This window comes from Ambystoma mexicanum, chromosome 2p, assembly GCF_040938575.1.
Source record: "Ambystoma mexicanum isolate Mex_15411 chromosome 2p, UKY_AmexF1_1, whole genome shotgun sequence".
NCBI lineage: Eukaryota > Metazoa > Chordata > Amphibia > Caudata > Ambystomatidae > Ambystoma > Ambystoma mexicanum.
Window position 1 is genome coordinate 577209036 of NC_090923.1, and position 24829 is coordinate 577233864.

General features: G+C 44.3%; 1 protein-coding gene across 4 annotated transcripts in view; it reads left to right on the forward strand.

Annotated features, from left to right (window-relative positions):
* The window catches only part of DOCK3 (dedicator of cytokinesis 3), a 2582899-nt gene that overhangs the window by 1587398 nt on the left and 970672 nt on the right, over window positions 1-24829 (forward strand). For all 4 annotated transcript variants that reach the window (XM_069644069.1, XM_069644070.1, XM_069644071.1 and 1 more), the window contains one exon: window positions 1743-1868. In XM_069644069.1, coding sequence (XP_069500170.1) covers window positions 1743-1868 — 126 coding nt within the window. The remainder of the gene's footprint in view (window positions 1-1742; window positions 1869-24829) is intronic.

Below are 24829 nucleotides of genomic sequence, written 5' to 3' on the forward strand. Positions count from 1 at the left end.
CCACACGCTTTCCTAGGCACTAAAGGAATTAGCCTCATACTTGCTCCGGCACCCCAGGATATTGTTCTCTGTCTGATTCCTTCTTTTTCAGGCCTCAAGGAATACGGCCTACTCCTTCCATTGCTTAGCCCATTCTGGTTCGATTTTTAGAGGTTTGCCTAGCAAGGCTTGATATTGTCATGCCTCACTGTCCTTTCTTTTAGTCTTCCTCATAGGCTTATAGGTTTAAGTAGATAATCTGGTTGACCTGCAGGTTCAGTATTTCGTCTGAGGCTTAAAATGGCTCAGTGGCCATTTTACCAATGGGCGGAAATCCACGCCTGGACAGAGTTATGTGTTGGCCCCCCATTAGACCTCTGTGGCAAACTCAATCTGGTAATCAAGTTCACATGGGGATGCAGTGCACTCCAGTTAAGATACTCGTATATTAAAAGCACTGTTGTACAGAGTTCGGGCTCCGATCCAGTGAAACTCAGTAAACGATTGAGATGCCCACTTTTTTACCCTGTTTGCTGGTGTCTATGCAAGAGTTTTTTTTTCCTGCAGTAAGGACAGCAATCTTTTAAAACTTCAAGGGACTGTCTTCAATGTTTACCTCTTTAACCTATTGGGTGGAGGTAAACATTGGAGGTAGTTCCAGGTAGTATTCTATCTATCAGTATATTCACCTTGCAATATTCTCCTGGACTACCACCATCGGTAAACACACTTAGGCTGTAATATAGTGAGTGCAAAAACAAGCATTATTGTACCACCTGATTAATCATAATCCGACTGAAAGGGGGTGCCAGCCAATCAGGAGGCTCGAAACGTTGGATGTATTGTATGGTACAAGCGCAAGATCTGAGCTGCCTGGGCCGCCACCACCCCCTTTCTTTCCCCGCTGCACCTTCCCCTTCACTATAGCACCCATATAGTTTACTAATGATGTTAAAAAAAAGAAGCCTACCTTTACTGCGTTGCGCGGCGCCAGCAGTTCTGCTGCCCCCTCAGTCTGTTTTCCATGCTGATGATGTCAAAGTCATCAACACTGAAATGGAGTGATGCTTTCAGCAGCACTGCACGACCCGGTATGTTTCCTTTTTAAAAAACAATGTTTAGAGCAGCACTTGTGTAGGCAACTGAACGGGTGCTAACGGCGATAGGCCCCTCGGTGGCGGGTCGGCCCACTACCGAGGGGCATATCAGCTCATTAACACCATAGCTGTAATGAGGCACATAACTCTGAAGTTGACATTAATGAATTTGACTTTGCTCATCGCGCATTAGTGTTGTAGCACTTATGAATTCGCCTCATGTTAGGTCAGGCGCTCTAACAATAGGAAGTTCTACTGTCTGTTCTCCTTTCTAACATAGCTTTGTATGATTGTAGATTATGCTCTCCCCCATTGCCGTGACATTCCGTGTCTACTTGTGACCTACCATTTTACCTTCCAGCACTCTGCCCTTCTATATCGTCTTTCAATATTTTGATTCCATGTCCTTCGTTCCGAATTCTCCCTCTACAATATCCCGTCACCCCACATTTCCTATTCTAGGTTCTGTCCTCATGAATTTCATTCCCCTATTCCCTGCATAACTTGTAATCTCCCAATAACCCAGATTCCTAAATCTCAACCTCCAAATCCTATTCCTGTTGCTTAGTGTGTCTTCAGTGTCAATGTTTATCATTGTATTGCCACAGTAATAACTGACTAGTGTACTTCCTTCTTCTCAGTACTAGTGTTTGTTTTCTCTTCCAGGACTTATCATCTCGCTGCAACTCCTCAGAGGTGATATGGAGCAGGTCAGGAGAGAACACCCTATGCTATTTAATAGGGGTGTGGCTGTAACACGGAAGCTGGGGTTCCCTGATGTCATCATGCCAGGTAGGAAGGGTCTAATCACAAAGCAAAACTCAGTCTTCACATGGTTCAGCCAACATGTGCTATGGGATATGCATATCCTTCCTTCAAAATTGCCTTGCCTTCATGCCATGCTTTCCAGATTGGGCCCCCTCTCATTGAAATTCCCTCTTAAACTCTAGCCAGGTCATTGATGAATCAGACAACCAAGAGAACACCCCTGTAAGGGCTGATGAGGACAAGGCAGTTTCAAATTGCCGAGCTCTTGACTGCCAACAGTTATTTATTTTGTTATTCTCAATGGAGGATACTTTCATAATTTGATCTTTAGAAGGCTTTGTTTTAGACATGTGTTGATTCACACTTCAAGGGGAGTTTCTTTTCTCTACTGTGTTTCCCAAGCCCATTTTCTCTCCTAATGCTGGTATAAATAATAGTCCTCGTTTTTAGAACTTCACTTTGGTGATTTGCTATAGCTTTAAACCTAGCAACTGCGGAATATTCCGGATGTCAATGGCCCACAAGTGTATGCGATTGCCCCAAGTGAAGCAAGGCTCTTTAACGAAAGCTGAGACCATGAACAGTCCGGTATTGCCTGCGTGTGTGGGCTATAGGGTTTCAGCACTTGGCCATGATGACCTAGGTTCTTAAAATACCATTATAAAAGAGGTGAGCAGGCATGAGACACAGCGCTTTCAGGGTGATCAGGCGGCTTCACATGTGCGAAACGAAAGAAACATGTTGGCTGCTGCGGAAATGGGATTTTAGTTAAAGAGCTCGGAGCCATCTTTGCATTACCATTCATGCAGACATTGCTTAGGGTGTGGCAGTTTGGAAGAAACAGGTCAGCTGGGAAGGCGAGGGAAGCAGAGTACAATGGGAAGAACAAGGTAAGTAGACTGCGGCAACGGGAAGTGCGCAGAGCCAGTCAAGGGCCGAAAACCTTGGGTCCACTCAATTACAAAGCAGGTAGCATTCTACATTTAATTAAGCGCATAGGCCTCAAGCATCACGTGTAGTGCATGCTGACCCATGTATGTTTGAGACACGTATCTACTTGACATTGAGAAGAGACAGTGATAGACAGAGCTTCAAAGTACCACACATCTTTCGTTAAAAAGACATGTTGCCTGATGCCAATGTCCTTCCTTTTTCTATAGGTTTCATTTTCCATCTGATGGTTCTGTTTTAGTTTGGTATATGTTTAAGCAAGTAAGCCTTTAACTTCATGTGTCACTTCAGAGTAAGAGATGAATTTGCCTCTGTCTTGAAAGACTACTGAAAGCTAGCCCTTTTCGTGGATCAGTGTTGCCAACTAATATATTTGTGAGGAATAGTGATTTTGGGGGCTTTTAAAAAAAAAAAAAAATTTTATTTAGTTTGCAATTAATTTTCCTGTGTGCTATTTGGAACTTGGGTGTGATATTGTGTATGTCAGTTATTATGTTGTTTTGTGATGTTTATATTTTTAAAGTGACATACCGCTCTACGAGAATGTGTGTATTTTTACTGTATATTATTTCTTTGCTCAAGTGGAAACTGTATTTGTTATGGAGGAAAAAGGTATATTTGTGAAGACATGCCGACTTCAAGGAGCATGCCGAGCGATTTGTAAAGTTTGAGCTTGTGTGCAGTGGATTGGAGAGCTTGTAGGCCTGATAAGTGATTGTGAATTTGAAAGTAGCTCAAGCTTGGGTGTGGTGATCGAATTTGCATGGGGCAGGTCTGTGATTGGTTGTTGACGTTTTGTGTGAAAAATGTGCTTGTTGTCCCATAACTTGCAAGTGTTGGTCTATGTAATTGTCTAGGTTCTGTTAAGGATTGTTTTGCTTGTGTGGGCAATCTTTCGATGTGTGTGTCGGTGCCAGTGGTTACATGTGGGTAGGAAGTCCTGGATCCACCTGTGTCAGTGCTACTATTGATCATGGAAGATGGATTGACAGAACATCTTGGCTGCAACAAATTCTAGCATAGAATTTTTTGGGGTTAAACAGCTACTGGCACATTGCAGTTCTTGTACAGCCTAACATAATAGTGTGCATGATGAGCCTGGCCTCTGTCAGTGGGAGCTATATTGGTTATATCAGAGTCACTGATCTTCTGCATCTGAGGTGTGATCTGGAGGGTTTGTTTTGGCAGTTACCACTATGCCACTTTGGTTTTTGGCTTACTGCACAAAATACCCAGACTCGCTTGTAGTGGAAAAGGTTGCTTTAATTAATATGACAGGCCAAAGCTCACAGTTAACCACTAAACTGGCTCCCTGGCCTTACAGACTAAAACACAATGTTTTAACAACTAATTTAATAATTCAACACTTTGATTTCCCCCAACAAATAAATAATTAATTAGATCCACTTCTTCCCTACCTATCCCTTGGTCCCCACCGTCTCCATACCATCTTCTCAAGGCGTCCCGTGGTGAAAGGGCGAGTACTGTGCTGTTTTGCTGTGGAAGTTATTGTGGAATACCTTTCTGTGTCCCGGTTTCGCTGCGGAGTGTCAACGTGGGAAAACAACTTTTTGGAGGTGCGTGTGCCTTTAAGTCAGCAGCAGGATCAGCTGACTTTAAAAGAGCCGCCTCCACGCCCTTGCGGCGTAAGCCCTCGGTGAAAGGGCGAGTACTGTGCTGTTTTGCTGTTCTGCGCGGTTCTGCGGTTGGAGACTCTGTCGGATTGCACGAATTAAGCATCACGCCTGCTGCTGCCTTGATGTACGCCGAGTCCCTGATACAATCTATCCCAGTAACACCGACTCTGATGCATCTCGCTAAGACACGCGCACAAACCAAGAAATGGACTTCAATGGATGCACACCCTGGCTCCGAGAAGACGGCTGTAGCTCTCTGTGGGGAGCGGAACTTAACAACCGTAAGTACTCTAAGCACACAAGTCATCGCTGAGACAGGCGATGCCATCCGCCCAATGGTCGAGGTCGACGCCAACAATGTTGACACAAACGTTGAACCCGTTTATGATGCCCCAATACATATGGCCTTTGAACAGTGTCCACCATACAACTTAACTAATAGCACTGACCCTACCTCAGGGTCAGTGTGTTTAGATAGCTTGGTGAACAATGCCTGTCACGTCAACCACGGCTCAATGGCAAACCCAAAGCTCGATCTTACGGAAGAAACACTTGTGTCAACGCCGGTCGATGTGCACATTCACAAACACAGCGGTATAGACGAAAGTCGTCTGATTACACTGTGTTCTGTGGACTCTAACACTGGGGAGACTGGTGTAACGAACCTCAGGGAACTAGACGACCGCAACAGCAAATCGTTCGTAACAATCATCAACCCCGAGACCATGGTCGACAGTGATGGAGGGGACTGTGTCATCACAAACCCACTACCTTCTTGCAGTATGCCCACTGATACTGTAGCTTTACTCAACCACGACGGCTTTCTTGGCAATGATGTACCGGTTACACCAACAACAAATACATCAAACACTTCTTGTGCCGAACTTCCTCAAAGACACGATCTGAGCAGAAAGGTACTAATGCTTTCTGCAGTACCTAACTCGGAAGCTCGCACTGAGGTAGTTATAACACAGGGACCTGGGAACTGTAGACCTTCATTAGACATCGCTAATAAGCTAATTACCGATTTAGCACTGATGACTAAACTCCAACAAAACCGACATGTTGAAATAGTGAATCAAGGTCACAAGACCTTCAAAAATGAACGGTTAGAACAAGTGATCAATGAAGCGACACAAAGCGGCTCTCAAAGTGTCACACGTAGAGCAACCGTTGGAGCTAAACGCAGTTGGACTAACACAGACAGTTTATCACCACTGCGTTGCTCTCAGGTAAAAAAGTCAAAAGTTACCTCCACCTCAGAATTCCACATGGATCAAACGAGTCACGAATCTTCCTCAGCTGAATACGTTGAATGTTTTAAAACCGCTAGACACCAACACTTACAAAATACTTCTGTCTCAGAAACTTCTTCGTCTGACTCCTCGATCATGGAGCGTCCTTACCCTAAAATCAGATCTTGCAGACGCTCAAACTCCTCAAAACAAGTGCGTATGCCCAATAAACAAGAGGTCCCTCGAAATGTACCTGTCACTAAAGACCTACAGGCTGTTATCATAGCATCTATGGGAATTTCTATTGCGCCTTTTTTGAAACTGTACGAGCAGATGAATGAAAACATAAAAGATCTTGCAACCTTAACTGCGCTTCTCAACACAAAAATAATTGAACTAGAAAGGAAAGAAACGAAATATCAAACTAACCTAACCTCTACAAATGACAAAATTGACTGTATTCTAAACTCTGTCTGTAGCTTTACTGCAAACAATAATGAAGACAAAAAATTGCTGGCAGAAGTAGCACGGGAAGCCTTAAAACTTTTCAAAGAGCACCCTGGGAAGTCGATGTGTAACACAAACTTGGAAGCAACTGACTCAGTTAAGGCGCATAGCGACACAGACAGTGCGCTTGATGTAACAGTCACAACACAGCAAGTAAATCGATATTTGACGAGCTATACTTCGGCCACCCAAAAACAAAATATAACGACTCAGTTGGATAAGAACGCAGACAAGACTGGTGGTCCACACTCACAGAAGGAGTGCCTTCTCCCTGTGTATAACGTGTGCGATAAAGACTCTTCCTCACAAATGTTAGCCACATTTGATGAGATGGTTGAAATTAGTAGCCAGCCATGCAATTCTGCAATCGCTGACCCTCAACCGGCATCATCTTCAAGAAGTAAACCTGTCCCAAAGCAAAAAGGTGCAAATGATGATATAACACCGACAAGACAGAGTGTTGTGCCGACCTCTGCTAGTGTGGAGGTATACGACATCTTTAAAAAAAACAAACGGCTGTCAAAGCCAGAATCTACACTCTCTGTTGGGAAGTCTGCCAACTGCGAGAAAAAATCTAAAAATTTACCGTCCAATAAAATGAGACGTGGAAATGGTTCCAGAAAATGTCTGCGAAACCTGAAAACAGTGAACCTAATAGTCGCTGGTACGAGATGCAATTCCTCCGACCTTGCTAACTCAAAAACCCTCCAAAGAATTGGAAACACTAATGACAAAACCTGTTCTCCCGAAAGTACTTCAGATGATGACCTGGATTTGGTAAATCTATCTATATATGACGATGATGAAGTAAATCAAGTAGACGAGCTTCTAGATCTTGCAAACGAGAGCTTACCTTCACAGCATGTAGGAGTGGAAGCCTCTCATCCAAGCTGTAACATCGAGAAGGCTCAGTCCGACGTCTTACTTGATACTCAAAAATCATCAAAGACACGACGCACATGTACTATCGTCAGTGCTGTTGACACGATCTCTGAACTGAATAACGATCCAGATACACCATTTGTAACAATGGCTGAAAGACGACTCAAACTGGCGGCCACAAGCTCCAAGGATCTCGAACCTGTAACATGCCAACCAATGGACTCTCACATGTCCATAAAAAAGGTTGCTCCCACGATTACCGAAGCGAACGGTAAACCAGACTCACCTTTCGAAACACTGGCTGAAAGGCGGCTCAAGCTGGTGTCGAAGAGTCTGAAGGACCTTGACTGTGATAGCAGTCATGTGGAAGTCTCTGATAAACCCACAGAAATTGGAAAAAGCGGTTCGACTATCTCAAGACGCTCGAACCATCAACGCCAATTTGTATACAAACAGCTGAAAGATGAAACTAAACCAAGTTCTAAAAACACGATGCCTAAATTAAAAATAATAAAAAAAGAATCCTCTTTTGAAAAATTAATTCTGGAAAGACTTGACTCTTGTATTTAGTATTTAGTATTTTATTTATTTCTATAGCGCACCAGGCCCAGGGGCATCCGGGCGCTTAACTTAGTTACAACAAGATGAAAGCATGACAAGGCAATGTGACAGAGTATTACAAGATTATTACAGGAAGATATACAAAATTTACAACATATACATTCAAATGAATATCGATAAGGCAGTGATTTACAGGATAGTTAATAAGGGATGCCGAGTAGGTCAAAGTGCAAGTAGGGCAGTAAGCTGATGTTAGCAGTCTTGGGCGGATAGCCATGCTTTGGTAAGGTATTTGAATTTCAGGAAGGAAGGTTCTGCTCTAAGGTCATTGGGGAGTGAGTTCCAAAGTTTGGCTGCCAGGATGGGGAAGCTGGTTCCACCAGATCTTAGGAGATTAAAGCGCGGGATGACAAGGCAGTTGGCTTGGGCCGCTCTGCGAGGTCTGGTGGAATTGTGGAAAGAGAATCTGTTTGCCAGGTAGCGAGGGGCTTGGTTGTGGAGGCATTTGTGTGTGAGAGCCAAGGACTTCAAGGAGATGCGCTGTGGGATAGAGAGCCAGTGCAGGTTGCGCCTGGTGTCAGATATATGCTGGCGCCTAGGAATGTTAAGGGCCGCTCTGATCGCATTGTTTTGGACAATTTGTAGCTTATTTAAGTTGCGGAGATTAGTACCTAGATAGAGGGCATTACAGTAGTCAACCTTGGATAGAACAAGGGTCCTGGCCAAGGTTACGCAGTTGGCAGTGGTTAGGAACGGGCGACAGGCGGTGATGAGCTTGCAAGTAAGCGCTGCTGCAGATGAGACTGCGTTGGATTGTCTAGTCAAGGATAGGGTTGAGTCGATGTAAATCCCAAGGGTTTTCGTGTCCTTAGCAATCGGGATGGTATTCCCATCGATGGTGAAAGACTTGAAGGCAGGGTTAAGTTTAGTGAGTTTTTGTGGTGAACCAAGAATGAGGAGCTCTGTCTTTTCATCATTTAGGCAGAGGCCGTGCTGGCACATCCACGCTTGGATGACCTGGTAGATGGCGTTGATGGCAAGGGAGTCAGTTGTGTAATCGCCTGTGATGGGGATGAGTATCTGTGTGTCATCAGCGTAATTGGTATACGTGACGCCCAAGTGATCCAAAATATCGAAAAGGGGTTTGGTAAACACGTTATATAACGTGGGCGAGATACAAGACCCTTGAGGCACACCACAGGCGACCGGAGCGGGTGGTGCGGCCGCAAGTGGGGAGAATACACGCATAGATCTATTATCCAGGAAGGATCTGATCCAAGTGGCGGCATTTTCTGAGAAGTGTGCGGCTGATTTGAGGTGATGGCAGAGAATTTTGTGATTGACGAGATCAAAAGCAGCAGAGAGGTCCAGGAGAAGTAATAATGCCAGTTTGCCTTTGTCTTTGAGATCTTCGATCTGCGTTTTTAAGTCAATAAGGGCGGTCTCAGTGCCATGGCGAGGCCGGAAGCCTGATTGCCTGAGTCCCAGAAGGTTATTAGATTCAAGGTATTCCTGAATTTGTAGGTAGGCCGCGCGGTCGAGGATTTTTAGTAAAAAAGGTACAGTGGTAATTGGTCTGTAGTTTGTGGGTATACTGGGATCGAGGGTAGGTTTTTTCAGAAGCGGGATGACCCATGCATCCTTAAGATTGTCCGGTACAATCCCAGAGCTAAAGGAGGAGTTGATGAGCGTAGTGATGAAAGGTGCTAGGTCGTGAGCAGCTTCCTTGATAATAGGTGCAGGACAGAGGTCACCCTGACAATTGGACGGTTTAAGGCTAGTGATGATCTTTTCCACTTCGAGAATGGAGAGTGGAGAGAAGCTAAAAGGAGTCAGAGAGTCTGTGATAGAGGGGTTTGTGGTAGGTATAGGGATCTGTAGAGGGTTGGATTGAAGGCTAGATTGTTTGTTGTTAATTTTAATTTGGAGAGTGGCAATCTTACCTAGGAGAGCTTCTTGGATTTTGGAGCACCAGGTGCTATCTTTGGTACATGTGTCAGGTGGGGTAACAGGAGTTTCAAGTTCTTTTAGAATTTTAAACAATTCTTTGGTGTTAGATTTGGCTTGCTCGATGCGTTTGTTATATGTGTCTTTTTTTGCCTGGAATATAGCTTCCTTGTAGTTAAGGATAACTTGATTCTAAATCGACAATATCTATCCAAACTATTTTATTTGATACTGAGTCTGCGAACACTCAATTCCGACGACGTGAAAATAGTGGAGTTTCACTGTGAAGAAAGAAATGATATGGTGACTCTGCACCTTGCTTCCAAAATTATTCGGGAGATACTGCTGGACGCGGTACCTGCACTTTTGTCCCTAGGTTTCGACTTATATCCACAGAGCCTAGTTGACAAAATTCCTGAGCCTTTTTCAAACAACACACATGATAAAAGCCAGGAAAATCCAAAGAAAAGAATAACTTCGAGTATAAAATCCAAAGAATATAAAGACACGAAACCCGGGATATCAACTCGAAACGAGACCAAACCAAAGGACACAGAAACAACTCAGTTCTACTTAAATGACCAAATCCAAATAACCGTTGAAGGTCTGAACAAAAACATTGGGCCAACTCAAAAGAATGACGCAGAAAATGGAAATTGGGCATGGTTAGCTGCAAACCTAAACAATAAAAACCATGATTAATGCTTAAATCGGAGTTCACCACAGTGTCTTAATTTCGGATCGTGGAACACACGGGGTTTTGTTCACCTATTCAATTCCCCTTGGATGAACAACTTAGATCTGATTTGTCTACAAGAAACTTGGCTGACAACCTGCCCGTTGTCGCCTGCCTTTGAGATAGTGGTAAATCCAGCGATTAAACCACCCAAAGGTAGGCCTATGTCTGGCCTTTTGATAGCGGTCAAAAAAGATCGCGGACTCAGAATTATCGAGACAGAAAATGTTTCATCATATATACAAATTGCTAAAGTGAGTTTTACCTCCCTCGACAAATCAGAGTCCATGTACATAATTAATCTCTATTGGAATCACACTATAACTGACACTGTTAAGTTTATAGACCAGGTGACCGCTACACTGGACAACCTAATGGAAAACTCAAGCAGACCATCGATTCTTCTTTGCGGTGATCTTAACATAGACTGCTTAAATTTGAATACTGCGTCAAAAATAAACTCCTTGAATCACAAGGTCAATGGAAAAACGGGACAGCTCTGGATGAACGAAATGAATTCGAGAAACCTTACACTTTTGAATGGGAATACACCGGGTGATATCCCGGCACAGCCCACATGGAGACGTGAAAATCAATCTTCAACTATAGACTATCTCTTCGTGTCTGAAGACCTTGCAGCCAAAGTACATCGGCTCGAGATTACCAAAATGAAACATAGTGATCACGACATGCTAAAGATGTCGTTCAATGCCTATAGCCAGACATCCCAACAATTATGGCTCCACGACACCACGTACCGATCCGGAAGAATTCGTCTTAACTTTGAAACCAAAGATATAAACTCGGTAACATCTGCGTTGGAGGACACTCCAGGTGAGATTGAATATCAACACCTGTTGATTCAATTTGTGGAATGCAAACAAGGCCTTAAACAACAAAAAACACAGCATAAACATAAGTTTGATCTACAAGTATTGCAACAAAAACGAACTCTACGTAAAGAAATAAGGATGATACCTAGAAGTAACAAAGAATTATACGACGCAGCTAAAAAACGTATAACGCAAAAATACAGAAACTGGAGAAATAACCATTATGCTACAATCTTGCAGAACGACTCCGAAGAGATGATGCGCAATCTCAAAAATAAAAACTCAGCTGAATTTTGGCGTGTAATAAACAATCTTGCCGCCCCACAAATAGCATTACAAGTATCTCCAATTCACCAAGAAACTTGGGTAAAACATTATACGAACCTGTTTAACACATTGGAAGTGGAAAACAAAAGTACAACCGAGCACAAACTCCCGTGGACACTGGAGTTCGACATAAACGACATTACAAACTCAATAAAGAACTCCAACGCATCAAGAGCTCCAGGGCCGGATGGCCTCACGAACTACACAATGAAACAAAACCCGAAAGAATGGGCAAAGCTATGTCTACTCCTCTTCGAAAGAATAAAAACAAAACGAGCTACCCCAAGATCTTGGAAAAATGCCATAATTGTGCAGATTTTCAAAAAGGGGAACAGACTGGACCCGAGAGACTATCGTCCTATCGCCTTGTTAGATGTAATAGGAAAAATCTATGCAACTCAACTACAACAAACCTTAAAATCGTGGGCACTTAAAAATCACCGTAATGACCCACGACAAGCGGGTTTTGTTAAAGGCGTAGGTTGCGGTCTGAACACCCTTCTGCTGAATCTCTTAAAAATTGAGTCAATACGAACTAACACTGCCATCTATGTCGCATCTATTGACTTTTCACACGCTTTCGATAGTGTTGACCGCCACATTCTGTGGGAGAAACTCAAAGCTTGGAAGTGTCCAGTGGATCTTATAGACGCAATAAAAGAGCTCCATTCTAATACCACTGTGCAAGTCAGACTCGACCAAGGAGGATCCTTATCTCCTTTGATTCCAACTTATAAAGGAGTGAAACAAGGATGCCCCTTGGCTGCAATTGTGTTCAACCTCTTTATCTCCGACATAGGGGACGCATTAAACGAGGCAACAGCATTTCCACCTAAAATTCATGGCTCGCAGTTGGGTTACTTGTTATACGCTGATGACCTATTACTCTTGGATGTCACACCGGTCGGCCTACAACGAAAACTAGACGCCTTAGAAAGATATGTAACGAGAAACAAGCTTTGTTTAAATAAGAAGAAATGCGAAATCTTGATACTGCGCAACTTGTCAGCCTATAAAAAGAGATCAACCCAATATGTGTGGTACCTGGAAAAAATACCGCTACGGATCTCTACTTACATAAAATACTTGGGATCCATAATAAGTGCACACATAAATGACAATCCTTGGGTTGAGGCCACCAAAAGGAAATGTCAACAACTGGCTTGCCAGGCCGCGATCATAAACAAAAAATTCGGGAAATTTTCTATAATACCTGTGATCAATTTTTACAGACAAAAAGCAATACCGGCCCTGATCTATGGTGCTGAAAATATGTCCGGCTGCTCACACGAGTTATGGAACACACTTGAAAACAACTTTTGGACCAGAGCGTTACACATCTCTAAAGGATGTCCGACTAGCAACATAAGATTTGAACTGGGACTGACTTCCTTACAAGCGAGAGTATGTTGGAATGCTTTAACTTTATACAGGAAGTCACAGCTCTCCAATGCAGCCCCTCCATTCAAAATAATACATAAGCCGGACTCAGAGCCCGAATACACAATGCTTGCTAAATGGAATCGGCAATGTTCTGAAATTTTGGACGCAAATGACATTGACATTACTACTTTACTTGAAAATCCTGACAAGGCCAAACGTAAACTATGGAGTGCGGACTGGCATCAAACCTGTATCGACAGATCTAGCTCTCGTCTCTTAAGAGAAGTACCACCAGAAGCAAAAGAGCTAGACAAACTACAACCGTATCTGACGCAATTTCCTGATCAGAACTCAAGATTACTATATCTGCACTTTCGACTTAATCTGTTCATGACAAAAGACCATACAGGTACTTGGCTACGTAAGGAACCTGTCGATTTAATCTGTCGATTTTGTAATCATTCGATAGAGACACTAAAACACTTGACGTTGTTCTGCCCAGAATTTCGCTCTTTGCGAACAAAGTTATTCGGACCGCTCTTTGAGGCACGAAGTACCTATACGGCTGATGACTGGTGGAAAGTTATGTTTGAAGGTGCTGACCTAAAAATTATGTTTGGCTTAGTTCAATTGTTGAAGGAATTGAAAACCCGTCTAAAAGAGCCGATAACGACAGTAAGAGGGGACGATTGACAAATCGTCTAACAACATATGTTTGGTGAAAGAAGTAGGAAGTAGTGTATCTTGTTATCTGTTTTAAAGGTTTTCCTTGTAAACCATATAAAACTAATAATAAAAAAAAAGGCGTCCCGCTTTCTCCCCGGGCCATGCCCTCCGTCTTCAAAACCTGTTCCCCTGGGGTAGCCCATTTGTGCAAGCAGCACCAACCACATCCTTTCCCGAGCTATTCCCCCATTGTGCTTCACTCCCCTCACATCTAAAGGGGCCATGCCCCTGGCAACAGAAAAAGCCCTCCACCGAGGTGTTCTTTCTGGCTCACCCCTACCACTCTTTCTACCTCCAACTCCTTACCATCTCTTCCACCTGCAAGGTCAAATCTTCCAAGTAATAACTAGTCCCGTAAATGAACAGGTGAACTCCATCATCCCTGAAAATCTTAAAACCTTCATAAACTATTTTATTGTGCTCTAAAACCTTCACCGCCGCCGAGGCACAAAACTTCTCCATTTCTCTATTTATTCCCTTCCTAGCATGCTCTATTGCTCCCTCACTTCTCACTACCCTCCAAACTCTCCATGGCAACAGCTTTGACCAAACTACCTGTGCTTTGGGCCACATCTCCCTGACCCATACCAAATCCCTTTTCATTTTTCTAAGAAGAGACACACCTGTATCTCTTACTAGGTGATTTTCCCCCACATGAATTATCACCCCTCTGGAGACCCATAGTGTTCCTTCAGCCCCGCCAACATAGGCAGCAGCTGATCCCAGCGAAGCCCCCTAAACCGGACCACCTTACCAATGCCACTTTGTAGCTGCAACCCAACTGTCTGCCAAAATCTCTTTTCTATGCCTCCTTCTCTACCCACTTAACAATAGAGTGGGCCGCAATCCAAATCTGCGGCATCTCCCCCGGCCTCCGAGCAGCATCTGAAAAAGAAATTACGATATCACCCTCCAATCACAACCACCCCAACACATTCGACCCTCCTGAACTCCCCAAACCCTATTTCAAACAGCACCTTTCCCCAGGTCCCTGGCGTACCCTTTGTATTTCCTGGACCTCCACCGCCCCAAACTTTTCACCTTATCCTCTGATAAGCCCAATCTACTTCCTTCAGATGCTGCCTCCTCCTAAATGAATAAGTTCCAAACTCCTCCGCCTTTTCCCCTACCGCTACCAATACCTTCCGTAGCACCCCCAAAACGTGCGCTGCTGATACTGCCGCCCCATCTTCATGCTGAAAAACCAAACCCGTTCTTCCTCCACATAGGTCCCTCCACGCCAGATCGGTCAACACAGGGCACAACTCCTTGCTCCCCCAGCCCAGCACAACCCAAGAGCCCTTTCCTTTTTGATCTGTCTTAGACCTCTTAATCCTGATGTCCAGCCCTAACTCCGTAAAATAAACATCTTCCCAACACAGTCCATTTACTCCACTCTTTCCTCCTACCAGCTCAGAAACCCTAAAGACCCCCAAAACAGTCATGTAAAGCAAGTCGCAAACAACTCTCCTTCCCAAGCCGACAAGCAAACCCCCCCACCGCCCGACACAACCTGGCTAGTAGATCTGCCAAAACCAGTCTCCTCTTGTCCTTGTCCCTCTTACTCTCCCTTGCCCATCCTTCCAACATCCTGCTTGCCGTTTGTCCACTGCTTGGCCGAAATTCCCAAAACCATTTCCCATAGAAATCGATCCCTGCCATCTTTCCCGTTATAGTTGCCTTAGACCAACCCATATCCATACATCTCAAGAGGAAGTTAGTGACATCATCCCTTCTCCGCTCTTCCGCATCCCACCTATCCTTCCAACTACGAGCTCCCCATTTTATGAAATTCTCCCATGCTCTCCTGTATGACTCTCTAGATGCCGGGGCAGGGGAACCCTCCATCAAGGAAAGCACTCTCAGATTCCTATCTTTCACAGCTCCTCTGAAATCTGCTGCCCCTCCTGTTCCGCTCCTGGAGCCAATCCACGGAATCTCTGCCATTGAAAACGAGATAATGCATCAGCGATGCCATTATCCTTCCCCGGCACATGTGTTGCCTTAAACACCACATTCCATTCCATGCAATGCAGAACAAACTCTCTCATCAGTCTCGCCACCCTCTGATCCCTTGCTGACTACCTGTTCACTACATGAACCTCGCATACGTTGTCAATGTTGAAATTCACTTTCCGGTTCTGCAACTCCTTCCCCCACAACTCCATTGCAACCAACAAAGGAAAGAATTCAAGAAATGCTATGCTCCTCCCTTCCTTCAACCAACGCGATGGCCACTTTTCCGCGCACCATTTTCCTCCCCAAAACACTCCAAAACATCCTGCACCTGCTGCATCTGAAAATATCTGCACTTCCCAGGACACTGGGTCTCCGTGCAACCGCATGGACACCCCGTTAACACTCTCCAGAAAACGCAGCCAAATCCTACAGTCTTCCCTAACTGCACCTGATACCCTTACCTGATGATGCAGGCACTTTGCTCCCGCCATAGACCGTGCCATGTTTCTACAAAAAGTCAGCCCTGGGGCCACCACATTGCATGCAAAATGCAAATGCCCCACCAGCCTCTGCATGTCCACTAGCATCATCTTCCGAGCCCCCACCGCTTTCTCCAGCAATCCTACCAGTTTGCTCACCTTGTCATGCGGCAAGCGTGAGATCATGGCCACTGAGTCCAATTCAATCCCTAAAAATGTCAAAACCACTGCCGGTCCCTCTGTTTTGTCTTCTGCCAACTCTCCCATCAGGTCCTGAAACATCCTTAGCATCTCCCCGCACTCCCTCTCTCTGTCTGCCCCACTAATGAACAGAAAATCATCTAGGTAATGCAGTACCGCTTCCCATCCAGAACTGTATGAGAAAACCCACTGCAAAAAGGAACTGAAAAGCTTGAACAAGGCGCAAGAAATTGCGCACCCTATTGGCAAAACTTTGTCGATGTAGATGTGGTCCTCAAATTGCATTCACAGTAGTCAAAAATCCTCTGGGTGCACCGGCAACAACCTGAAAGCTGCCTTAATGTCACACTTGACCATGAAGGCCCCACACCCAGCTTTCCTCACCGAATCCACTCATGGTCCACACTTGCATATACAACCCCGCACTCTTCTGAAGCAATAAAATCATTGACAGACATGCCCCCAGGCCATGATAAGTGGTGTATCAATCTAAACTCCCAGTGGTGATACCACTAAATCTCCTGGCAGATCATCAAATGGCCCTACCACCCTCCCTACAGCTATCTCCTTGCCCAATTTCTCCCTCATCACCTCCACACCACCTCCACATTTTCCTTGGCGGACTTCAAATTTTCCACCCATCGACGTCCCCTTGGCCCTGGTAACCCAGCCTGAAACCATGATGAAAACCATCTCCCAAAGTCTCAGCCCCTTCCCTGTCCGGATAAAATTCCAACACTTCGCCAACACTTCCAATTTAATTGGAGTAAAAGCCTTTCCCCACAACCCCTCTGCCGGATCCTCTTCCCCTCCCCCTGTCTCCTTGTTGGTGCTTCCCTGCACACTTGCAACATTGATGTCTGAACCTACACACATACCTTGTGCAGCCGTCCTTATTAAAGGCTCAGCATGCCTCTGAGGGTTGCCCTCTGCCTCCTCCCTCCACCCCCTCGTGGGCAGGGCGACCAAGAAAGGGCTGGAAAGGCACAGGAAAACCACTTGCTGTGTGCAATGTCGGGGCAGGCCTCGTCGGTGCCATCCACTGCAGCCATAGATCCATGACTATTTCACCCCAGACCGCCTGGCTGTCCTCTGCCATCCTTGCCTTAAATTCTTCATCGTAATGCACCCACGTAAAGCCCCCAAAACTTGTAAATGCCTTTCTAATCACATCCATGTATTTTAGCAAAGCCATACATCTCTCCGGAAATTTCTCGCAATAGACACTTGTGTAGATAATGAATGCTGACGTCCAATTTTCGATTGTCACCGGTACCCTTGGGCACGAGGCCAGCTACCTCTCCTCCTCCTTAGAACCCTCCTTTGCTCTCCAGGTCACGCAGCGTGATTGCTCGGCCTATCTGCTATGTGAGTTGCTCTGTGGTGCGTCCGCTCTGTGTTGTCTCTCCCGGTCAAGTAGCTTGGTCATTCTTCCAATGCTAGGCATGCTGGATGTTGAAGTCTTACAGGACAAGACAGACACAGGCCAACATTGTGCAGTAAAGGCACGGGGCAAGAAAAGGTTGTACTTAAATCATGGAAACAGGCACAGGTAGAAGGGAGAGGGACTGGACCCTCCTCAGCTCCCACCCTCTGGGCAAGGATTGGCTCTGTTGAGAACCCTGGTAGGCTTCTGACCCCAGGCTAAGTGGGGTCCCCAACCCCTCTTGACAGGATCAGGTCCCAGACCCTGTCACGCATTTTTTTATTCTTAAAGGTGGCGTGTCATCTTGCCCTAATTGGGTGATGGTGCATGTGCCATACTGTGAGCTTTCCTTGCTCTTTTAGTGAGCTCTGTAAAGAAATGACGTCCACTTTTCATTCCTTGATAAGAAGTGCACATCAGACATTCTGCATCGGATTAATTAACACTACTAGTCACATCCACTCTCAGGCACGCCCCTTACCCCACGGCAACACTGTTGGGTGTAATGTGATATGTTATGTTCCTGGGGTTCTTTCTTAATACTGAACACTGCCATGAAGCAGTATCAGTGCAATGAGTGCAAGACGTGTGTGTATGCATATTGACAACCCACCCATCTTCTAATTTTCAGTCTCTGTGTGTACTGATAACTATTATATGTTTTCCTAGGAGATGAAATATGTATGGAGCTCTTATGCACTTGATTGATGTATTCTTTCTCTTTCATGTTCCTTTGTTATCCACTCTCCTTTCTCTTCTGTTCCCTTCTCCTTTCATTTCTTACTCTATTTCACTTAATTTCCCTCTTTCTCTTTCTCTACCGTACCTCTTACTCTTTCGTTCCTGAAGAAATTAAGATAGTGGGGTGTAAGTTTCTACCTTTTCATGTTTGCTTGCTTTTTCTGCTTTTGCTTCCTCCATCTCTTACTTGTATTAAATGTCTATCACTTATTCTCTCACTCACTGTCGCGCTCTGCACCATCTTTAAGGCCATGAATACTGTATCATAGAAGTGAGCACATTTCAGTGGCAGGCTTCATGTGTCCTTTGAGTATGTGACAGGTCAACTTATTCACAGAAGCTACTTGTAAGTATTCAACACATTGAGTACAATGGACAACAAATATCCATATATAGTGTGGTAGGTCAGACATAGGAGATGGTCAACTAGATATGGTTCCAACCGATACACTTTATTAAATTAAAGAAGAAATGTCGCTCATAGCCCTACCTCTATGATGAAGGTTCCCTATTCTGAAAAAACAATAAAAGGGTAGTCGTCTGCATGTTTTACAAAAGTATGAACCTCGTCCTCCGTCCAAACCTATGCTATCATGCTAACTGACTCTACCACTACTAAAGGAAAAAGTTGGCCCGGAGAAGGGCCCCTACCACCCCTTCTTGGCTTGTGCTGGTTGGTGCTCGAGCCCCTCCCAAACTGTCTCTCTCTCAGGTCTACGCCTGCTTGTAAAGTCCAAATGTGTCTGGGCTCCTTGTTGGAGTTTCAGGCCGACACCTACTCATACAGTTTAAAATCGGAGTCTCTTGCTCTCATCCACATGACCCCTTTTAACAAAGTCTTGTTCAAGTAATTATTTTTTTAATTCTGAAATGTGACTTCGTAAATCCATCATCGTGTCACTCTAACTATTGCAATTTCTGTGAATCTTTGTGGGTTGTTGGTCTCGCTTTCAGACCCTCTGAATATTCTCCTCTTTTGTTGGTATTCAGTAGCCCCTTGTATGTTGTTAAGTTTAGCTTTACACTCTTTGAGGGTGCTCCTCGCTTGTTGGGATTCGGTAACCCCTCGTGGACCATCAGCTTCACTCCTTGGAGGGTTCTTCTCGCTTGAGGGTATTCATTAACCCCTTGTGGGTGTTCTCCTCTCTTGTCGGTATTCAGTAGACCCACAGGGTTTATTATGTTTAGTTTCACCCCCTTGGAGTTTGCTCCTCTGTTGTCGGTATTTGGTAGCCCTGTGTGGGTTATTATTCTCACTTTAACCCCGTTAGAATGGTCTCCTCTCATGATATTTAATAGCCCTTCATGTGTTGTTATTCTCACTGTCACCCCCTCGTAGTGTTTTCATTTTTTCTGGATATTCAGTAGCCCTTTGTGGGTGGTCATTTTCCCTGTCACCCCTTCGGAGTGTTCTGTTTACTCTTGGGACTTTTACAGCTCTCTTCAGGATATTAACTTAATGTTCACCCACTTTGTTTTTTTTCTCCGATCTTGGCCTTTCTATAGCCCCACAGAAGTGCCCTTGTTAGTTGGTCCACTTTCTGATCTTCCTCCTGATGGAGTCTTGGAACTCCCCTGCCCTCCTCCGTCTCCTTATTGGTAACTACCTGCCTACTTTTCAGCTGAATCTGCCATTAGGGGAGGAGGCCGCTCCTTCCGTCCGGAAACCACACTTCTTGGTTATTTGGCTGCATTTAGCTTCATCTAGGTGCCTCAGTTCAGGAACGCCAGTCTGCTGTCTTACTTTGTGGCTCTGTCTCTCTGTACTGAAGGCTTGGGACTCTGGGCTTCCACAGTTTATGCGATCAGCAGCTTTCTGGGGGCTTCCAACTCTCTCTGCCCACCATGTGTATTTTGTGGTCTTGCTACCAGGATATGTCGGTTCTGTGCTGAAGTGGTTACTTCTTCTATGCGTGGACCCTCTAGTGCTGGCCCTATGCCAATGGTCGACTTGTTCCGCAATGACTCTCCTCCTCCAGGTAAGGGTTTTGTCCATTATATATCTCTCCCTGCAATGAGAGAGAGAGCGAGAATGGGTCAGGCTCCAGGAGGGGTCATAAACACATTTAAAGTGCCCTTTTACACAATATTGTTATCAGTTCCCATGTATGTAACAACCATTTGGCTCCTCAGAGATTACAGAGGTGTTACATATTGATTCACTTGGAGGTCCTTGTCCCTTAAGGGGAGCGCCCATCAGTGGGATCCGCTTGCCCAATCGCCTAAGGAGTATTTTGCATAACTGGCTCACCTCTCTAGTCCCAAAGAGTGTGGCTCCCCTTGCTGAGAAGGGACGAATTCCATGGATTCATCACAATAGTTTAAACGCCCATTTTCCGTGACAGAAGAACAAGTCCAAAGATGTTGAGCACTTTTATATAGCTTATGGATACTTCCTGGGAATTCATTTTTAGTCTGAAAGTATTAGATGCTCTACACCAACTCTGAGGTGTGGTGCTCGATCTCTGTTTCTCCAAATTCCTATCATAGGGACTTTAGAAAAAACACTCCTTTGGTCTAGACAGGTAGAATTATGAGAAACTCGAGTACCTCTCAATCCTGGGTTAAATCAGGCTTCAGGTATATTTCTCAAATTGAAAGATCTTCAAGAGTTGTGTGACATAGTACTTGGAACAAGGTCCTACTTCTAAGGATGAAATAATACACTCTTCTTATGTTCAGGTGTAACAAACATAGTGAGCCTCTCCAAAGAAAGAAGCATCACACATCGAGAGGACCGTGCACATGAGTAAACGAGTCATACTAATAAACTAAACAATAGAGCCAGATTCTTGCCAATAGTTATTGCACACGGTTGTGCATGGCGGTGTGCCTATTGTGCCCAGTAGAGTAACAGAGTATAAGTGCCCTTCTTAGACATGAGGTTGTGATTGGTTGAGGGTTTATTTTGGCCATTCATTTGGAAGGTCATGGCAATCATGAGGATCCATTTAGAAGCTAGCTATTGTGGTACTAGTGTATGAAAAAGAGAGGTTAGATGACATGTGCCTGGACACTTATTTTGTACCTGTACAGTGACCTTTGCCACGGCGCTTGGGTCTAGTAGTGAAGAATGTGCTGAGAGTTGAAGAGAGCAACTTAGGTATAGATTTCGCAGTCCTGCTGTGGATTGCATATACAGTTTAATCTGGAGTGAGCGGTTTCTCATTAATCTGAGAGCTGGAAAGCATTAAGCAGATAGCCACATATCTGAAAGGCGTATGAGACTGAATTACTGGGGCAGGCCACCTCACTGGTGAGATCAACACACGAATGCTTGCTTAGTAGAATAGTGTTTGTGCTATCCCAAATTAAAAACATGAACAATGACACAACCTTGCAAATCCTGCTTCGTAAACTACTACAGAAGACTGTCAACGCTGCATCAAGGCTAGATGCAAAGTGTATGTACCTGAGCTTGATAACTTGCTTCAGAAATAAGAATCTGTGTATAAAAGAAAATACTTTTTGATTAGGCACATATAGGGAATGTAGAAGCTTTTGAGAGTTGCCATGTAAAGCTGATTTGTTTTCAGTTGCTGTATGGCACAGAAGCAACACATCAAAATTATTTTTAGGATCCACTGGATTCAGTGGATGTGCGAGCGGGTGGAGTCTGTTTTCTTATTTTCTTTTTTCGGAGTCTGTTTTCTATGCAATTCAGAACCAAATTTGATGGCAACAAATAAACAACAATTGTTCGAACTAAAACATTCAAGCACCAGGGAATGGCCTTGCTAATTGAAATGGGAAAAGATGGCTGTGTTTCTAGAGTACAGTGTATTTGAAGGTACTGTAAATTGTACTGGAGGAACGGATGGAACACCTGTGATCACTTCCCTGTATTTCATGAGCAAGTTGCAATTCTTTAAGGGTTTCCATCTCTTAAAGCGAGTCTTCCTGCAAGGGAAGTAAAACCCTACACTGCCACCTAGTTCGAAAGATGTGTTTGTTTAATAATCTCTTAACAATAGTTGGAGAATACCAAGTACCAGGATTAAAAAGTTGTTTTGCATGAAAGGTCTAGTCATGTAAGACGATGACCTCCTTCAAGTTAAACCGGTCTCTTGCTTCTGTACACGTATGACGATTTCTTATAATGATGCGCATACACAACAGATTAGATTTCCTGAACTCTAAGCTTTGACTTCTGTTTTGCCACTGTACATTTCAGTCTCAAAATCTCTGCAACTTTGTCTTTAGCATTTCTACTTTCAGGCAGGCTTTCGGCAGATTATAGGAACGTTTCCTTCAAGTTCTAAAATGCAATGTATTTCAAGGTCTCTAGGAACTTGGTGTTTCTGTTCCCAGGATGCAATGCTTCTTTTGGGGATCCCAATTCCAGTCTCTCAATGAACATTGCCTGCAAGTTCTAAGCATGCATTGTTTATCGGTTCAAACAGTTTCAAGTGTGTTGAGGGCCTTTTAGCCTCATCAAACACTTTTTCACTTGGTTATCACTTTCTCACTGACTTTATCAGCCTTGCTTTCCAGCTTTGAGAACACAATATTTCTCTTGTGTTTCACTTTCTCAAAATCTCCAGGAACGTTGCCTTCAGGTTTTCAGCATGTGTTGTTTGTATATTTAAACAGTTTCCAATTGTTTTAAGGACGATTGCCTTCAAGGCACGTCATGCACTGCTTCTCTTGGTGATCAATTTCTCACAGACATCTCAATATATCTAGGAACCGTTCCTTCAAGGTCCAGTGTGCAACCTTTCCCTTTACACTTTGTTTCTTAGTGTCATACAGTCAATAGTTCTCTTTTCACTATGTTCCACAATGGCTATAGGAACTTTGGCTTCTCGAGCCACCACGCAGTCACTATGTTTTTATGTTCTTTCTCATTGGCTCTAAGAACTGGGGCTTTTTGTTTTAGCATGCAGTGTTTCTTTTTAAACTTTGTTTCACAATGGCTTTCCCTCCAAGTTGCAGCAATCTGACTCTCCTTTAGAAATATTATTCTCCAGTGGCTTGAAGATTTTCCTCTCCAGATCTCTGCCATCAGCCTGTCTTCTCCAATCACTTTCTTCGAGCACCTCTTAGAGGTTTGCACTAGGCTTCTCATCACTTTGCCTTGGTCTTCGCCACAGTTTCCCTCCTCTCCATTGCCTAGCATCTGCAAATATCTCTCCAGGCAGAGTGCCACTCCCCTCTGTGCTTCCTTCTCCTGTTCCTCCTCCACCGTGGCATGTTTTGTGCTTTCTCGGCTGGTCTATGTCTCGTCCGTATATACACTGTGTCGGAAATCCATCATCTCTCTTGACGAGGAACAAGTACTTTCTCAGCCGCCTCACAATATTGTTGTCTGCTGTGGTGCAGATTGTGGGTTTTATGGCCATGCAAGAATTTCTAATGCTCTCAACAGTCATACGGATCCCAAATTATTTGTTAATGTCAATACGAATTTGTCACAACCACAGTTGCCATGAAAAATAGACTGAATTTTGTTTCAATGTTTTCCCTTCCCTGAAGTGTTTTTACAAATAGTAAAGTTGGGAACAGCAGCACCTGAGCTCTTTTAATGAAAGAGATCAAGAAACAAATGTGAAACCAATAGACTGCATTGGGATGTCAATGCTGGCACAAATGGCAAGTGCAGCCAACTTGAACTCCACGGCTGTGTTAGACAGTTTCCAAAGTGTTTCCAAAGTAGTCCATTAATGGAGTGAGGTTCCTTGATGCATGAAGATAGATTAACATATCTTTTTCCATCTGCTAACAGTGCTTTGTGGCAAATTGACGTTCTGTACTACGGTTAGGAAGACCTGCTATAGGTGAGATGGAAGCAGCTAAGCTAAGGGTTACCAGCCAATGTAATGGGGGAAGAACGAAGGATCTAGAGAAATTGCCAGAATGAAAGAGTGTGATTGCAAAAAGGGGGAGCTATGTTAAGATTGACGTGCGAGAACAGTGAACTATAACAAATGGAAGGGCAATGAGAAAGGCAGGAAAAACAGAAAACATAACCGGAACAGGTTGAGAGCAAAACCAAACAATACCATTTCTTCTGTTAGGTCAAATCTCACAATTCTCCTCCCTCCCTCTGCCTTTCACTTGTACACTTTAACGTCTAGGGCTCTCAATGTATCTATCCCTCTCCCAATGTCATCTACTTGCTCTGCTTCTCCTCAGTCCCTCTCTCCCTTTTCCTACCATTCTGTTTTCTTTTTTCTCTCGCCATTTAGCTGTCTTGTATTGCTCCTCTCCTCTTTCAATGTGTCTACATCTCTCCCTCCCACGTGCACTACTGCTACTTCTTAAAGATACTTTGTCGCACATTTCTGTCTGTCTGATAAAAAGGTAGTTCAGTGTATTTCTAGGGAATGCCCTGTCACACTCCCCCCTCCTTTGATCCTTTGATCATTCAAGACTTGCATGCTGCACCCCTCTTGCAGGAAATTGCAAAATCCAGCTGTGTTAATCAGTGAAACAACAGGGAAGCGGCGATGTG